Source organism: Apaloderma vittatum, unplaced genomic scaffold (genome assembly GCF_000703405.1).
Source record: "Apaloderma vittatum isolate BGI_N311 unplaced genomic scaffold, ASM70340v1 scaffold5079, whole genome shotgun sequence".
In the NCBI taxonomy this organism is placed as follows: domain Eukaryota; kingdom Metazoa; phylum Chordata; class Aves; order Trogoniformes; family Trogonidae; genus Apaloderma; species Apaloderma vittatum.
The window spans coordinates 14,488-32,343 of record NW_009734501.1 but is presented as its reverse complement, the minus strand read 5'-3'; the positions used below and the strand labels follow the sequence as shown (position 1 = coordinate 32,343).

At 45.5% G+C, this 17,856-nt stretch overlaps 1 protein-coding gene across 1 annotated transcript in view; it reads right to left on the bottom strand.

Moving 5' to 3' along the window:
- Window positions 1-4,926: 4,926 nt before the first annotated feature.
- FAM132A (family with sequence similarity 132, member A) overlaps window positions 4,927-17,856 on the bottom strand; it is a 15,890-nt gene continuing 2,960 nt past the window's right edge. Inside the window, exons 2-8 of the mRNA XM_009876298.1 lie at window positions 13,146-13,265; window positions 12,456-12,567; window positions 12,017-12,198; window positions 7,822-7,930; window positions 7,626-7,716; window positions 5,597-5,675; window positions 4,927-5,025 (exon numbers count right to left, since the gene is read on the bottom strand). Of these exons, the coding sequence (XP_009874600.1) occupies window positions 4,927-5,025; window positions 5,597-5,675; window positions 7,626-7,716; window positions 7,822-7,930; window positions 12,017-12,198; window positions 12,456-12,567; window positions 13,146-13,265 (792 nt within the window). The remainder of the gene's footprint in view (window positions 5,026-5,596; window positions 5,676-7,625; window positions 7,717-7,821; window positions 7,931-12,016; window positions 12,199-12,455; window positions 12,568-13,145; window positions 13,266-17,856) is intronic.

Sequence of the window (17,856 nt, the reverse complement as noted above, 5' to 3'; positions counted from 1 at the left end):
CCTGCAGGAAGATTTTATAGAAATACTAAGTGCTGCTCCCCGTGCAACGCTGGGTTCCACGCTTGTTTTTTTATCAGAGCACATCACTGCTCAGAAGTCCTAGCGGTAGAGAAAACATCCCCCAACATCCTAACACTGCACATGGGGACACCTGAGCCGTCTTGCTACTCAGCACAGCGAGGGGATGTTCTGCAGAGCCAGCCACACAAATAAATCTGTACATCTAGAGCCTGCAGCACGCAACCCAGGAGGGTTTCTGCAAACCCTGCTGTAGCAACCAGGGTTTGTGCAACCAAAACAAAGAAACCCTTCTTTCATCCCCTCTCCCCAACCATCAAACAAACAGTAAAATTGCAGGACTGACCAGCAGATGCATCTTCTCCGCTCCACAGTGATCCAGCACCAGCTCATCACCAGTATCGCCACAAATAGCGATCTGCCACTGCCCCATCGGCTATTTATTAGGGAATTCTGAGCCCCAGAAGGAGCTCTGCAGGGAATGAGCTGTCCTGCAGGAAATTTGCTTCACCTGAGTCCCTGATACTTTGGCCTTTGAGTCTTCATTGATACCAGCCTCACCTGAGCATTTAAATAAAGTTGCTGGGTGAGAATCAGCTCTGTAATCAATGAGAGTTTGGTATTTTCTTTCCATAGATAAGACCCAGGGCACAAAGCAACAAAGATTCTCTTGGTACTTTTACAGGGTCACCAGCTCTCTAAATTTCTGTGGAACCTTAACAGATTGGGAGTCTGCTGCTAGGGCTCTCTCCATCACGGTAGTTACGGTGCCCAAGTGTGTGGTGTTAATCTCTAAATATCAAAGAGGATTCATGTCTATACAGGGCCAATTTTACTCTGTTTTTTTTACTACAGTCACCAATTCAGAATCATTTTTGAATTACCGTTGAGTTTTCCTTACAGACGAAGCGTTTAACTATCCTCCCATCATTTCTCTTTGCAGGCTGCTCTCAGAGAAGCAGCTTGGAAAGGGTCCGTCTCTCCTGTTTGAGTTCATCCTTTTCCTCAGGATTGATTAATAACCCACATCTATTTATAAGTTTTATACAACAAATGAATCATTTTGCTCGCCAGTGAATAGCCCGCCATTCAGAGGGAGTTTACATGTGTCAGGAGTTCTTCTATCAAGTGAGGAAAGGCAGGCAACCCGCTGCTAATCCCACGTAAATACCCCTGGAGCCTGTCTGGAGCGTGGCATCGAAATCATTTACAAAACATGAAATCTGAAAAGAACTTAAAACCTCGTAACCTGCCAGCTCCCAGCCAGGGAAAATATTCCCACAGTGCCTGCAAGTGGAATCTCAGCGCCTGGCAGGTCGCTGCGACGTGTCTGAAGGAGCGAGAGCGAGGGTGCGAATGGGACAACCCTTGCTCAGCTCCTAACCCCCGTGGGCTTTCCTTCAGACTCGTCGACCACGGTTACAGCACTTTTTGTGAGATAAAAAACCTGCTACCACCACTAGACCTTCTAGACAGGGGCAGAGACACATCCCAGCAGCACAAAGCGCTGATATTTATTGCCTTGCTAAGTAACTTTACCTTGAAGCTGGAAACTTATGGCTGGGCTCTGTTTAGGAAAAAAGGAATTGTAAGTGAAGATAATCACTTCTATAGACACTGAAAATAGCAGTCAACGCTCATCCTAGGGTGGTTTGGTTTATTGTTTCTGAGCTAGAAGCTGAGCAGCGAAGCAGTCTGGTTATATGGGAGCCTGTGTAAGAGGAAAGTGCGACGCGTGTTCTCGTACGGTGACGAGAATATTGAGCTCAGAGAGTCCGCTGGGACTGGAGCATCCAATTCGGTGCTAGTACCCCAGAAGCAAGAAGCTCCCAGGTCAGAAAAAAAATCACATAGGCAATTTTAAAACCCTGGGTAGTGAATAGACCTCCCTCATTTAAGAGGGATCAGCGTAGAGCGTTAACCAAAACATCCCCACGCTGATTTGCATGAGCTTTGCTGGGTGATTTTTGCCCAGCTTTTTGCTGTGTGTGCAGATATACTCAAAAGATTGTGTGAGGAAGGGGCTGGGAGGAAGATGAGTGAGCAGGGGCGTGGTGAAGGCAGCAAAGTTTCAGTAAATATTGACTGATCTGTGTGGAGCATCCCAATAACTTTCCTGAAAGTGGTCTGGCACTAGTCGGTAATACCCAAAGTTATGCCTGTGAGGACAAGTTACTGGTGTTTGAAAGTTTTTGAAGGTGATTGTGGCAAACATTTCCATGAGGAACTCAAAGCTGGGGGTGAGAAAGAAACTCATTCCCTAAGAATAGAGGTAGTTTTCCTCACCTCCACTTTCCCCTAAACCTTTAGGAATGTGAAAAAAGAAGAAACCACAGCCGCTGTTAGCAAGGTGCCCCGTCATATCCCCCTGCCTCAGCTCGTGCAGACGGCGTGCTGAGCATGCTGGAAGGACTCGGAAGAAAAAAAAAACACAAACCAGACTTTTTATTTGAGCCTCTTTTAGATTTCTCCCTTCGCATGCCACAAATAGCCACGGGCTGGGATTAACACACTTGGCCATTACACCATAGGCTCAAGCACACGGGGTTTATTTTGTTATAAACAGCTTTTCCATCCCAAACTCAGTCCTCCCGAGTCCTTAAATTTTCTCGGACTATAAATTTTATGACTACAGAAGAGGACTGAAGCTTCGCTTCGCACACCATTAATCTCCCCGCTCTCCAAACAGCACAGAAGCCTCGCAAGAGTGTTTGTCTCGGCCACAGCCCAGCCAGGAGACTCGTGCCCACATTAGTCACGAGTTTTGTCCGCTTGTGCCTCAACACCGGAGGTCCGCCCTCAGCTCGCTCGCTTCTCGGCTCTTTCGAGCCGTTTTTCCCCATTTTACTGCTGGATGGGTAATCTCATGCTTGATGAGGGAGAAAAGCAGAACAATTCCTCTCCCCCCAAGAAGACTGTGAGCGTAAAACACAGCGAAGAAGGGAAAACAAGTCGCAAATCCCCAAAACAAATTCCGACACACGTTTTTAGGTCTACAGCAAAATAAATATTTTAACTCTGATTTACCAAGAACAGTGAGACTTGGTTTAAAAAAACCCACAAACTGAAACAACAAAAACCTATCAATACACCGATGTGTGCTGAATGTGACAACACTTTATGTTGCTGTAAGTCACGCATGAAAAGACCCAATTTATTACAATAATAAATTTCACCATGTAATACGGAGCGAGGATGAATATAATACGATGTAGTACTCTTAAAGCTCTGTCTCAAAGATTTTATAATGGAGATGAAAAGAAGTTTCAGCCGTGCCTGTTTTACAGCAGATTTTTCCACAGCTCTTGAAATAAGCCATCTTTTGCCACCAGCCTCAACAGCAGTTCCCGGAGCTTATAGAAACTTCAGGTATTGATCAACCTGGGCAACAGACCCAGCAACAGATGATTTCTTTTTTTCATGCCTTCTGCTGTCCCCAGCAGTCTGTGTCTTCATTGCACAAAGATATCAAGTTGATTGAAAAAGGCAGCCCTACACCAGGGATATTTTCCGTTTGCTGCAAATATTCAGGAAGAGTTCTCTGGACTCCACTTGGGGCCGTGCTACCACCTATTTATGACGCTGTTATACAACCATTTCCTTAGCTAAGTTGAATGAATAAAAGGGCCGGGTGTCTGCTGAAAGGGGGAAGCTACAGGGGTACGTTGGATGAGTGTGGGATTTGTTTCGATCGCAAAGGTGTTACCACATCTCAGGTAACAACTTCACCCCGTGAAATCTCAACACCCTTCTACTTCGGTAAAATGCCTGTATAGCCTGGAGCTATATGCAAAGCTGCTTTGAGGGCTCGATCTCACGTGCTTATATGCAGAAATCCAGAAAACATTCACTGGATGGTCTTTTGGAGGGTCTTTGACAGCACTTCCAACCTCCAGGTAAGGCGCAGACAGACTCCCTCTGACCCTGGCCACCTGATGGAAGTAAGCCTTGCTCCACGTTTTCTTTCAGTATTTCACTGCAGTTGAAAAAATACAAAATAGGTGACGTATATGATGCGAGGCCTCTCTCCTCACTGCCTTTGCCAGGCTTTTGACAGCCGGTGTGATGCATCCCACACGTTCAAAAATGATTACAGGGCACCTGAGGGGATGCTGTTCCTGTGATGCAGCCCAAAACCACGTGTATCTCTTACTAAAACATAAGAACACAAATAAGGGAGTTCAGGCTAGAACTGGTGCCCTTGGTCTTACCTTTTCATAAAAACAAAACTGCACGGGCAGCGAGGTACTCGCTTCGTCAGTAAGATCAAGGAAACACTTAGATATAAAGAACCACAATTAAAGTGTTCAGACCTTGGATTCCTGTCTGTGAAGCAGGCATTGTCTGAGAATTCAACATACTTCTTGTCAAACATATCCAACTGAACACAGGAGAGGGCCTATACCATTGACAATTGTATGAAAAAAGTAGTTTTGCTGGCAAATCCTTGTCTCCTTCCTCCACTATACATCGAGTACAGTCACTATTTTACTTTCCCTCTCAATCCTTCATTTACAAACTCAAACACCCCACAATCAATCCGGAAAGACGTGACGACTACAAGTGCGTTTGTGAAATAAAGTTATAACGCAACAAATTCCAAATCTCAGTGTATCGTTCAGTGAGCGTCTGGTGAAGCACAAATTAAACGCCACAGAGTTTGTTTCTGAATTATGAAAGTATTGGGTTGGGGTTTTTTTATGATGAATGGTGGTGGACCTTGAAAAGCAGCAGCCTCTGAAAGCAAGCTGAAGTATCTGTGAAAGGAAAGGCTCTTTGCTTGTTTGAAAAGATGCCAACAGTTAGAGGAAGCAGTCTTCAAGAGTCAAATTAAAAGCTTTCTTCAGTCAAATATACACCGCAGGGCTCTGATTCACACCCTTCCCTTCGGCACTGCTGCCGCTGGCGTTACGCGCCCAGTAACATGCCCATGAAGTCTGACCCATTCTGGATGGTGATGGGAGCTCCAGCGCTGTTGTCCACGAATATGGAGGTGTACTGACCAGCCTGCAGAGAGAATGAGAGGGAAAATATCTGACAATTCATCCCAGCGTGAAAGGAGGGAAAAAGCATTTCACTACCACGAACTAAGCACAGAAGCTTCCTGGGAACAGGATCTGACTGGACATTTTTACTGCAGCACTACAGCTTTGACTTGGAAGAAATTTTCTGTGGTCAAACTTAACTAGATCCCTACTGCACACTAGCATCGTTTTGGGTGGAAACTCAAGGGGCCACACGTGCTTCAGGTTCCCTTCTACGAAACGGGAATTGCAATTGCCATCTTGACAATGCAATGGGAGACCTGAGAAAGAAAAATATTTATTGTGCTTTCTTAGAGAGAAGCTTACTTCTGTGGCTTAAGATCAGAATGTGCCACACGAGCTTGGCTGTTGTGCCTGCTCCTGCCACAGATCCTCTCTAGTCACCCCGGGTAAGGCATTTAACTTCGTTAACCTCAGGAAGAAGGTTAATAAAAACTTCCCCACCTCCTGGTGAGAATTCAACCTTGCCAGTAAATAATTCCACAGCCTGCCAAGAGAACGGCTGCAGCGATTCCCGGTCTGCATGGGCTTACCTGCAGCTGCAGCAAACCGTGTACGTAGATCGTGAAGATTTTGCTGTTGCTTTCCAGACCAGCGATGACTTCCAGAGACCTAAACAGAAGTGAAAGAAAAATGAGCAGGTTAAACACTGAAGGCTGTCACCACAGCTGCGTGGGGAATGATGATAGCCTCACGGCCTCCCTAGAAACAGGGCCTGGTGGTTCTAGTGCCTGTCTGAACTAAACACGGACGGCCTGTTGCCTTGCTGCTTTGAGAAGAGAATGGTAGAACCTTGCCCTCAGTGGAACATCTAACAGAAGACTTGCAGAGTGTACAGTCGCAGCGGGAGGCAGGAACTGGGAGCCATCTGCTCTCACCGAAGCCTTTTCTCAAGGTCCTGTAGTCTGTGCTTCAGTTAAAAGTCAAGGGAGCTCCAGGTCATCCCTCAAGCACTGTTCTTTTCTAATAACACGTTCTAATAGCCATCATATTCCTGGCAGTGGCAAGATGTAGGACAACTGCTCTCTGTGGCATCCTCTGTTTTTACAGAACCCCAACTCTGCCTCCTATACAGGATTCAGGGTGGAAGGAGGTGCCCGAGACATCAACAACCAGAACAACCCATGAAAGCTCAGTTCCAAAGCAAGATGAAAGCAGAGAGCTCCGTGCCTGGCTGGTTCTTCTGAAATCTGCCTGGCCAGCGCTAGCAGATCTAGTTCTTTCCCCAAGAAAAACCAACCCCTTTCCTCCCTTTTTTCCGTGAAGCGCTAGTGACAAAACCTAGCAAGTGCAAACGTGCCATTTCCAGCCCCCTTGCAAGGAAACAACATGCAGAAAAAGTAGGGGCGATTTGGCCCAGAGAGCACAAGCCACTTGGCACCACCTTGACTGAAGAGCTCAGTCTGTGTGTCATATCCTGCCAAAAGCCAAACCGGGGTGGGAACTTCCCACCATTAATCTCTTCTACTCCAACTGTCTCCTTGCCTCCGAGTTTCCATCTCTCTCAGCCGAAAGCCCTCAGGGCTCTTCCAGCTCCCTCACATGAATGACTGAGTATGCCGACATCCCCAGGAAATTCCACAAGCACAGGTAGCAGCTCAGCCTGTGCCAGCAGAATGTCTGTCCAGACAGGTTCCCATCCCTCCTCCCATCTTCCTTCCATGCCCCAGACCCGTCGTGCTCTCACCCACCACAGGAGAGAGAGGTCTCTCACAGAGCCAGGGCTGGTTCTGCTTTACTCCCAGCCGCTGCCCAACTCACTCAGCTGGGGACAGCCTCGCAGGACAACCGGTCATAAACCGTGATCCTGGACAACTGACGAACCCCCCGAGTCAGACATCAGAGAGCTTTACCTAAACGATTAACAACTGGGCCAGTTCTGTCTAAGAAAATAGTTTTTACTGTTGTTTGGAATTTAGATTTTCTGTATGATTCTGTCACTGAAGACAAAGTAGAGAGGTGAGCAGGATGGGTGGCAGCTTTTCACTCTCAGAGATCTGCAGGATCAATTTCATTTTTGCATCCTCGTAGGTAGCTTCGCAAATCTACCCGTGAGAAGGTATCGTATCCCTGTATGCAAGCCCTGAACTTTCTGCCTCAGGATCCATTCACCTCTATTTCCCACCTAGTCATTCTCCTCATCAGTCCAACTCTTCCACGGCAATATGAGCGAGATGCTGTGATCCACTCAGGATGCAGCTGAAATTAGAGAAATTGAGCTAACAACCTCTGGCACAAAATTAAAGTGTTTCGCTCTGTGTGTTTATGATGATAGCTGAGCATTCAGCACCTTTGGCTATATCCCGTTTCAGCTGACTTCATTCACAATTCTCTCAACATACGCAATATTCAGCTATTTCCAGCAATTAGCACTGGAAGGTTAAAAATCAGAATTAAAAGGACATAAATTGTAAAGGCCAGATGGAATCACTCGCTTCAGACAAGTTCTGCAAGCATTTATCACATAAAATTTACTGTTGGTGAACCTGACTTCCACAGCTGGCTGAAACATTGGCCCATCTGAGAAAAAGAATTGCCAAGACAGCACTGGCAGTAACTCACGTGTATCGGTGGCACAGAGATTCAATGCAGATCAACACCCGGACGTTATCTCTGGCTCGGAGTTGGACTTTACTCTTCAACTCGCTGTGGTCTGCGGAAAACAGCAAAAGAAATATAAGCGCTTCCACAACACAGCAGACCACCAGTTGCTGGTGTCTGGCCAATGCAAAAAGAGGTTGAGGTGGCCAACGCTCACCGATGTGGATATTGGCTGAAAACTGGTAGATGCCAGACACAGGTGCTGTGAAACGTCCCGTTGCCAGATTTAAACCTGTCCCCCGGAGAAAAGCTCCTTTGGCTAGAGGCTGTAAGACAAGAAGAGCAAACCCTGAAGAGCTCCCCAACACTCTTAACCATTACCTCTGGCCCTGACAAAGAACAAGCTGACGTGCCTGAAAACAAAGCTGAAACAAAATTTGCGAGGCTGCTGCCGCATCACCCCAACACAAAGCTTCCAGGAGGGCTCTCTCGCAACATCCGATACCCACAAAAGGCAAAATGATCTGTATGAGACATGAAGATGCTCTTTTTGCTCTCTGCCAAATGCTTCTAACTCACCTTGACCTATCTGCTGGTCCTGACAGCCTCTAGCCTCCGCTGATGTTCTGATACACAAGATCTCCCATTATTTGAGTCAAGAGGTCCCTACTACTCCCAAACACTTCCTAGATAGGGCCAAGTAGGATCATCAAGCTTAGAAACCAGGAACCTTACATATTGTTTTTGTTTAACAAGAACACAGGAAACACTCATATGGGTCTCCAGAGGTCTTCTACTCACTTTAGGTCTGAGTCAGGTGGCTTCGATACTGTTAAAACCCAGCTGCTTGGATTCTTACAGTTTCCATATTTGGTTTCACTTGGTTCTAGCCTTGGATTCTACAGAACAGGCAAAATCGTAGTAAAATAGCACACAGCTTCTTTTCACGACAAGGAAGCCGTCTTAAGTCAAACTCGCAGCAGATTATCTGACTCAGACTAAAATAAACTCCGCGAGAAATGTTTATTGTTTGTTTTGGCCTGCCTCGTATGAATTTGGCTGGAGCTGGGGAGGAGCAGGAGTGGCTTCAACGGGCCAATAATGCGCATTAGTCAGCCTCTGCTTCCACCGCAAGGGCATTCGGTGCAATGTGAGCGCATCCCCATGAAGGCTGCCCGGAGAGATCTGCCCCGCATCAGTCTTACGGGACAGAAGGGCTGCTCAGATCTGTCTCTGCAAAGGCACGCAACCCTGCCACGTCCCTAAAACATGCGCAAACACGAAATTTGAGGGCTCTGAACAACTCAACATTTGAGTATGCTTCCCAGTCCTTAGATGGCGGAAGGGTCCTGAGACAGGGTGAACAAATTTGTAGCAATGTTGCAACAGGTGCTATTCAGTGTAAAAAAAAAAAAAAAAAAAAGGTAAAAAAAAAAAGTAGTGGAACACCTTGATTAATTGTCTCCACCATCTGGTCCATCACTGCCAAAAATTGCCAGCTTTCACAGGGCAGGGCAGGAATAATTTATTTAGCTTTCTCTTTGAAAGGAAGTAAGGCTGCAGATGTTTGGGTCTGGTGGTGTTTGTTTGGAGAGTTGCTACACGGTAGAAGTGAAATGACTAACCTGCCCTTTTTCAGCAGATCCCTCACAAAACATTAGTTCCCAGTCTTTATTTACCAAGACCTAACTATAGCCTTAAATGAAACAGAACTTTACTAGAAACGTTTTATGTACACATGTGGTGGTGAAATTCTATCCATGCGCAACAGCGGTGGCATTTCTCATAAGATTACCTACCTGTAAAGGGAGAACAATAATAATGAACTGCAGAACACTACGTTTCATCCCAGGATTTCCAAGTCTTTCTGTTTACCAACGTGCACTGTGTGCACACACCTGCACACCAAAGGAGCTCAGTTTCCTTTATGTACGCACACACTGACAACACAACAGCCAACCTAACGCAAAGGCTGCGGGAGGACACTGATTCCGTGCTTGTGCTATCACTGGGCCGTCATTTTTGGCACCGCTATTTTCGATTTACCTCACCGAACGAGCAAAATTGCACTGCATAGTTAATTCTTTCCTTTCTTGTTACAGCTATTAGCAGAATCAGCAACATAATTCTGAAAACACTGGCTGAGCATGGAAGGCAATTTTAAGCACCAGCAAATTATCACTGATAAAACATTCCTGTTTCTTCATGCCCTCTCTCTGTGGCTTTGTTATTCTTTTACTCATGGAAATACCCAACGCAGGGACAGGTCCTCTGGGCAAAATATTCCATTAGACCCCGCACCAGTGAGAGCTCCCTGCTGCATTAGCTCCTCACAGCAGCACGCTCACCTCGCTGCTTCCACCACGGCAGGGATTTCCGTCTGAGAAACTACTTGCACACAGTTATTTCAGTGGCCAGAGCAAACAACCAAGTGAGTGTCCATCCTGTACAAACTGAGGTCAGCCTCTCTTCCTCGGTTCTTCTCCTATCCCCACGTCTCGATCATGCACCCCACAGTTTATTTCTGGTGAAAAACGGGAGCCATGCTCAGAGAAATGAGATGGGAACTGCCAGTTTAGCTTTCCGATGGTAAACACCACGGAAAATGAAGCATTGCCTTATCTGTTATTAAAGAAAAGGATAACCCAGCCTGTGCACCAACCTCCTGAAGCAGCAATAAAACTCAACTGCCAACAGTAGACAGTCAACTTGACCTCAAGGAGTATCACAACTTTCATTCTAGATACAAAGGAAATTGTGAGACCCAGGGAGAGAGGGGGATGGAATGTTCCTGGAGGAAATCTGGCATGGAAGGATGAGAAAACCATCATGCTCTCTCAAGACCCGAGGTCAGAGTGACTTACACACCATACTCAAACCGCAGAGTGAAGAAGCGATAGGCTCTTTCTCAGTACAGTTCTTTCCAGTATCTCAAAAAGCTTTGGGTAAATTCCAAATCCAGGAATTAGAGTCAATCCCTGTAATCTCACTGAGAAGTATCAAACTGTTGGCTTCTTCATGCGATTAAGCTGACAGAACGGAGGAAGGGAAATTATCTCTCTCCACTTTGGACTGTTTAAAGACAATGTTTTCATCTTTGCCAGAGCACCCACTGTCTCCCTCGCTGCTGAATTCCCCAGTACCAGAGCACAAGCTAAAACCAGACACTTCTTGTCCCAAAGCCGAAAGGCTGGCATCCAGAGGCCTCCCACAGCAGCTTCAGGGCCAGAAGCAATTAGAAAGAAACTAGGCGCACGATAACAAAGCCTGGGAAGCAGCATCAGCCTACGCGCTGATTGCAGAGATGTCTTTATTCACATTTTCCCCTCCTAATTAATGAGGCAGCAGATCCTTCTAGCCCTGCCCACACTTCAAGTACAGTCTTGCCTCCGTGCCAGCACCCACGGTGCTGTCAAACCAGGCTTCCACAAGTGTATTTGGGAGAGATCCAGGAAAGCACCCCGCTTAGAACACAGCCACTGCCCCTAGTCCTGCAGCTGGGAGAAGCATCTGAATGCTCTGTGCTATTAAACAGGCTTTGTGACTCCAAAGTCCAAAATAAGTCTCCTCAATTACCAAGTCATTATTCGGGTTTAGCTATTACATTTACGCTTCAAACTCGGATCCTATTTGCAGCTGGTTCAGAAATGGTTAGTATAAGTTTTAATATCGAATTCAACAGCTTGTTGTAACCATGCTGGTAATGCCCTACAGCATCCCAGGGTGGTGTGCTTGTCATTATAACATGGATATAACAACATTATATAGGTAACTTATCTATAAAACATTATGGGAAGAATTTGAGCATCAGGACTGGCCCATCTAACAAAATGATGGCTTTTATTTGGACTCACAAATTTATAACCAATGGCTTCTGTCTGCCTCTGATATTCTCCTACATCTGAAGGTTACTCTGAAATTAAACAGGGTGTGCACTGAAAAAAAAGAACAGATCCTTCGGACTAATGCCAAACATGGACAAGTCTTTCTCCATCATCAACCAAAATAAAGAGATTGCTTGTTGTTAGGACCTGTGAGACAGCCTTCTCTTGCACAGACCTGTCAGAACTTCAGTAAGAACGGTAACGAGACTCAGCCGGGCTGCAAGAGAGGAAGAAAATCTGCCTCTTGGGTTTGTCAGGACTCAAAGCTAAACATCCGTCTTACTGCACTTGAGCTTCAGTGTTGAAATCACCATGCAAGCTCCTACTTCTGTCAATCACAAAAAGAAAGTAGCATTATATTCACAGCACCCAAGCCTGAGATGAGCTTCTGGGATTAGTCTGCGCTTTCAGGGAACACCTTTATCTACAGAGCCCCCGCAGCAGCTTTGCAGACACAGGGAGCTCCTGCGGATCTACGCACAATGGCTGTTGCAAGCTGCACAGGTTCAGTCTGTAATCCCTTCTCACCGACTGGAAGTTCTGAAGTTCTACCAGGGTCTTCTTATCTACAACGACTTGGCCTTTTAGCTTGCAATGGAAAGCCTCCTCTACACGTCTGTGGGGTGAAACTTCCTCCAAGGAGAGCAGAAGTGGAGGCAGCTGGCTAGGATGGGCTGAAACAGCCAGGGATGCTCGACGCTCAAGGGCTTCTGAGAAGAAAAAGTATAGAAGAATAAAAGGCTTAGTTTAAGAGCCTGGTCTACGAGGCCATTAGTTGTGCAATTAGAGTTCCGCACTTAACTCTTCAGCTTGAACTAAGCAACACTGGGGAAATATTTTTTCAAATTTTTGATTGTCAGATAGGGAAATGCTTTAAGGCAAATGTTTGCAAAGCCAGTTCTTTATTTGCCATGGTGCTTACCAAAAGAAGCAGAACACAAAACCACAAAGTTCTTACAGTCTTTACCTTTTAATATCTCTTTAAACTCCTGCAGAAGGACTTCCCGGGTGACTTCAGCACCAGGTGCTCCTGGAGGTCCCTGAGGACCCGGAGGTCCTGGGGGCCCAACAAGGCCACGCTATGGAAGTAACCGAAGAAAAACATGTGAATTAGAATCCGGCAATTGCCCTGACAGACCAAAAATCCTCACAGCCATGAGCCAGTTCTACAGGGCCATCGGCCATAGGAGCAGCCCCCTTCACTATCAATTCAACTTCAGCAGTAAATTTTAAACCAACTCTCCAGCCAGCTATGAATTCCAGCACTTGGAATTTACTCATGTCTTTATGTGGGAAGATAAACTTTGCTCAGGTAAACACTAACTGGTTCTTCAAGTACATATGTACAGTATGAAGCACAACAGGCAGGAGGTGAAGTTTGCTGCTTCCGTATCTTCTCATACCAGTAAAGTATCATACCAGCCTTTAAGCTTCTTATTCTGCCTACTAGAATAGCCATCTAGCCACACTTCTCACATATCTTATCTTACTGTCTCACACCTCTCCAAAATACTTAGAGAAATTAAACACAAAAAAAATGAAGATGCAGCACATTCCGGGGTGGGAAGGCCAAAGTTGGAGCATACAGAACACCTTGAGCATCAGCAGTAGGAGCGGAACACATTTATGAGCTGGTGACAATCTAGCCATAACCTACTAATTTCTTGTCTTTCCCTTTGCATCGCCTTTTAGAGGTATTGCCATCGTCTGGGCGGTGAACAAAGGAGATCCAGGTCCGCCGTGGATCTGTGATTCGAGGATCTGGAGATTCTAGGATCTAAAGAGAAGAAGAACAAAGATTGAGATCACTGTATCTCTGTGGCCACTACATGGATTCAGGCAATGCAAGGTCTCCAGACCAGACTGTTGTCTGCTGCCTAAACCACGTGCTTGATCCAAACATACTGTGTTTGGGAGGATATTGAAGGTGAGAGAAAAAATGGGATTTTACAGTTCAGTAACAGGCAATTCAGCTTGGATTAGCCAGTAACGTGCCACATTTTGTCCTCAATTTCAGGAGCATTGCAAACACAGGATAGCATTTCAGTCTGAGTTCTGACAGTGTATGAAAGACACCAGCCTTTCAAAAAGTCTCAACAGAGATTTTTACAGGCTAAGCCTGCCAGCCATGTCCCAAAAGCTGGAAGATGCCGCCCTTCAAACACCAAGGAGAAGAAAAACTCCAATGAATGCTTAAAATCTTTAAAACAAACAAAAAACTCACCCTATGCCTATTGAGAACTTTTGGAATTCATTCAAAAAACCTGTTTTTTCTTCTGCTGGTGAAAGAGAACAGGTACAGATCACAATTCCAGCAGGAAAGCAGCACAAGGCAGCAGAGGGTTGAATGACATCTGAAATAATTCCCAGACCGTTACAAGTTGAGCTAAATCAATATTGATCTATCACCTTTCAGCAGGCAGAAAGCAAGGTGGGTGTGGAAAAAGCACACAAGCAAAGGCAGGCAGCAGTGTGCTGGTCAATTCTAAAAGGGTTTGCCCCTGTCAAATACTTAATACCTTAATACTGTCAAACCACGACAGTATTAAGCTCCTGCTGGTCTATCACAACTCGGACACTACCGATGTGCACTTGGTGGCCGTAACAGCAGCAGTGACTTTGAGAGGTGCTTCCAGTGCAGCCAGGTTTGCAAATACGTCTACATTTTGCTCATTATCTGGCTCACCTGACTCCCTAAAGCACTTGCCACTTCTTAGAGCATCATACTGGAGTTTTAATAGCGTTTCTAGCACCACTTGTGAGCATAGATTCCCTTTCTTCAAATAGTCTGCACCAGCATGCAGAAAGCAATTAACCTTTGTAGTGCAGGTAGAGCTGAGGTGCCAATAATTGCAGTAAACATCACCAGGAATTGGATAGGGGATTGCAAATTTTAGCTAGAAATATCAGCGCAAGCCCATTTCAAGCAGAAAAGAACACAGTCTGTGTCCTCTGCCGTGGAAAATCCACGCAGCATAAATTGTTAAAAAATTAAATCTTAGAAGTTTATAAAGCTCATAAAGGTAAAGCAGGTAAAATTCTACCTGTGGTCTGCCCAGGGAAAGCTGATGGGTTTTTGTCCCAGGGACTGGGCCTGACAGGTCTGTGGTAAGGCTGCAGTGCAGCTCACAAAATAGAAGGAAGCAACTTATTAATAGTAGCACCCAACCCAAGCAGGATGGAGGTATTCCCTCAGTGCTGTAACAGAAGCCAGCAAAATAACAGCTGGGCTGCAGAGAAAAGGAAAATAAAATCAGTTCAGCCTTCGAAAAGGGCTGGCTCGTGTGGCAGGAACTCAGAAGTGCAGTCTCCAGAACACAAGAGCAGAGTCTCAGGAGCTGGGATGCAGCATTTGCTGCAGATGTGGAAGAAACTATTCAAATACTCTTGGTTTCCAGCAGGCTGCAGGGCAGGCATAAACTCCCCTCCACTGCAAAAATGAGGAAACGGGCCAGCTAGAAGCAGAAGCCAGCAATCACGGGCAGACTCTGACCATTAACTGTGAAGACAAACAGATGTCCTCAGCCTTTCTGGAGCTCCAGCTGTGAAGAAACAGGCCAGAGCAGACATCTTGTCAAGGAGGGAAAAAAAATTAAAAAAAAAATCCAGATGGCACATCCCAGAAAAATAAATGAAAAACTCCTGAAGTCTAAAAAAAAAACAAAATAAAAAAAGATCCCATACCTCTCCTGTGGCTTGCTTAAATTACAAATCCCTCTATAAGACAGGCATGGCACTCCCCGATTTCTCCAGCACAAGGATGATTGACAGTTAAAATGAATGTTCCATCCTTGTGGTATTATTATTTAATTACTATGGCATGCATGAGCAATCCCAGCAATAAGCATGCAAGCCTCTATTTTTCTTGGCAGCGGCGGGTTTTTTCCTGGCCGGCGGCTGCCTCCAGCAGCCAAAGAGCCCTTGCAGCCAACTCAGGTATCAGTCAGGACCAAGAACAGCCTCGGAATCCCAGCAAAGGGGACTGGTCCCTCCTGGGGTGCTGTTTGCAGAGCAAAGCCAACCTCCAGGAGTCAGGAGGAATCCTCACGTTAAGTACGGTGAGATCAAGCTTACTCCTTAACTCCAGAATCAACAGAAGCCTTGCCAGCAATTTAATGAACTTTCAAGTCTTTTTTTTAAGATGACTTTGGAATCCAAGTCCAATGGCACCCACCGCTTCAGAACCAGTTTAGGACACCGATGAGAAATCAGCCCGCTCTCTCCCTAACGTCCCACGAAGACAAGTTGAGCTGCACTTCAGACTGCTGTGCACGAGCAGAACCCGCGGTTCTTTTGGCTCCGAGTCCCAGCACATCACGCGCTGCCGCCCAGAGAAACACTCAGTCTCTGGCCAAGATTCAGCCAGCACAGAAGAAACTGCTAGCAAAAATCTACACTCATGTAGCAGAGTTTGGATCCTGAGAAATCGCTGGACTGTACCTAATCTATCTCTCCTGAGATCCAAGGATACAGGGATCCAGCCTGCACCTCTGCTAAAAACCAAAGCGGAATGAGCAAGAGTAGTTTCAGGATCTGGATGAATAAAAGGAAAAAAAGTCAAGGCTGCCTGTGAGCAAGTCTGTACATCTAAAAGCATCTCAAACTGTTCTCGGGCACACCTAAGCATTTCTGAGGGTGGAATGGAAAGGGAGGGACAGGATGGAAAGAAAGCATGAAGAGGTTAGAATTTTGTGAGAGGACAGCATCGCTTCCACCTGCAATGAGTCAGACCTATGTGGCCAAGAACATCTATTTAACCTCTCCAGTCCAGTGTCTTTATGCCTGAAGTTACTGCCACGCAAGTTTTACTCCAACAGTTTTCTGTGTATTTGTCCACCTGTGATGGAATTAAAATTTAAGAATTCTTTGCTTAATAGTCAAGCAGTTGCCAGACATAAAATAGACCTGACTAAGCATTTCAGTTATCTTAATCCACAAATTTCTATTTTGTTACACCTGATTTACACCAGCAAGAATGCTGTCAGCTTCATTATGAAATTAGCAGTCAGTTATTTATTTTACTTGGAACAGGTTAAAAGGTGACAGACCACTTTTTCTTAGCATAACAATATCTTACGTCAGCTGCTAATAACTTCTGGTTATACACACTTTTGGTTGTTAATGAGATGTAAAACCAAGGTCCCGACCACTTGTGGCTTTTACAGATCTCTCAAGAATTTTCCCTAAAACAGAAGTGTTAGGTTTGGCATCTTAGCCAAATCCAATGCAGAATTCCTACCTGTGCTCCTGCTATGGTTCATGCTTGAAAAATTATACTGCACACCTCTAAACGGCTACCTCAAAACCCACCCGAACAGGGGCAGCACAAAGCATCTAGCGAAGCCCAGCTGATGTAGGGCTACATACTGTAACAATGAGCTTTTACAAACCTTACAGACAGCTCTGAGAAATGAGACCGAGCACTGAATTATCAGATACGCCAAGTCACACGCATGAATCCAACATTTTATTTCGTTGTTTGGTTTTTTTTTTTTCACATGGGCCACAAGGAGTTGCTAGGAAGCACGTTATTTGGTACAGTCCTTCTTGTTCATAAAGTGCCAGAGTAAGACTGACTAAGACAACAGAGTCAAAACATGGAAGATAACATCTCCTACTACATGTAAGTCACAGTCTGGTCTCTCCCATGGCTTTAACACTTGTCAGGCCCCAAAAGCCTTCTCTCAATTCCACATGCAACCATAGCCTTCAGGTTAAGACTGAAATCTCTTTACAGAGGAGGAATGCAATCTGTGCAATGTCATTAAACCAGCCGCTGTTTACACTTGGAAGCAAAGGCCTCAAAGAAATAATTCGGAGAGATTTAAGCAATAATGCAGATAGACCTAGCCCTAGACATCTGACATAAACAGAAGGATCACAAAGGAAATAAAATTTTCAAGGACTCCTTAGCTACATAGTGGGTAACTAAATTAAAAACATTACACTATCTCTTGTAGAAATTGCGCTGCAGCTAAAATCCTTTTGACCTCAAATCATCCCTGTAATTTCACTGGGATGCTGAGTCAATAATTCTCCCCAGGTTAGGATGTTGCCTTTGAGTAGCTGGATGACCCCGAAAAGCAGCTCACAGAAGAGCTGAAGTGGGGAGAGACATTCACAGATTCAGTTCAACACCCCCTGCTCGAAGCAGGTGAACCAGCGTGCGTTACTCTGGACCACACACGGTCAGGGTTTGACCATCTCCAAGAGTGGAGACTCTGCAGCCTCTCTGTCCAATGTTTGACCACCCTCAGGGTAAAGAACCTTTTTTTCTCATGTTTAAGCGCGATTTCCTGCGTTTCTACTTGTACCCACCACCTCTTGTCCTTTCACTGGAGACCAAGAGTCTGACTCTATCGTCATTC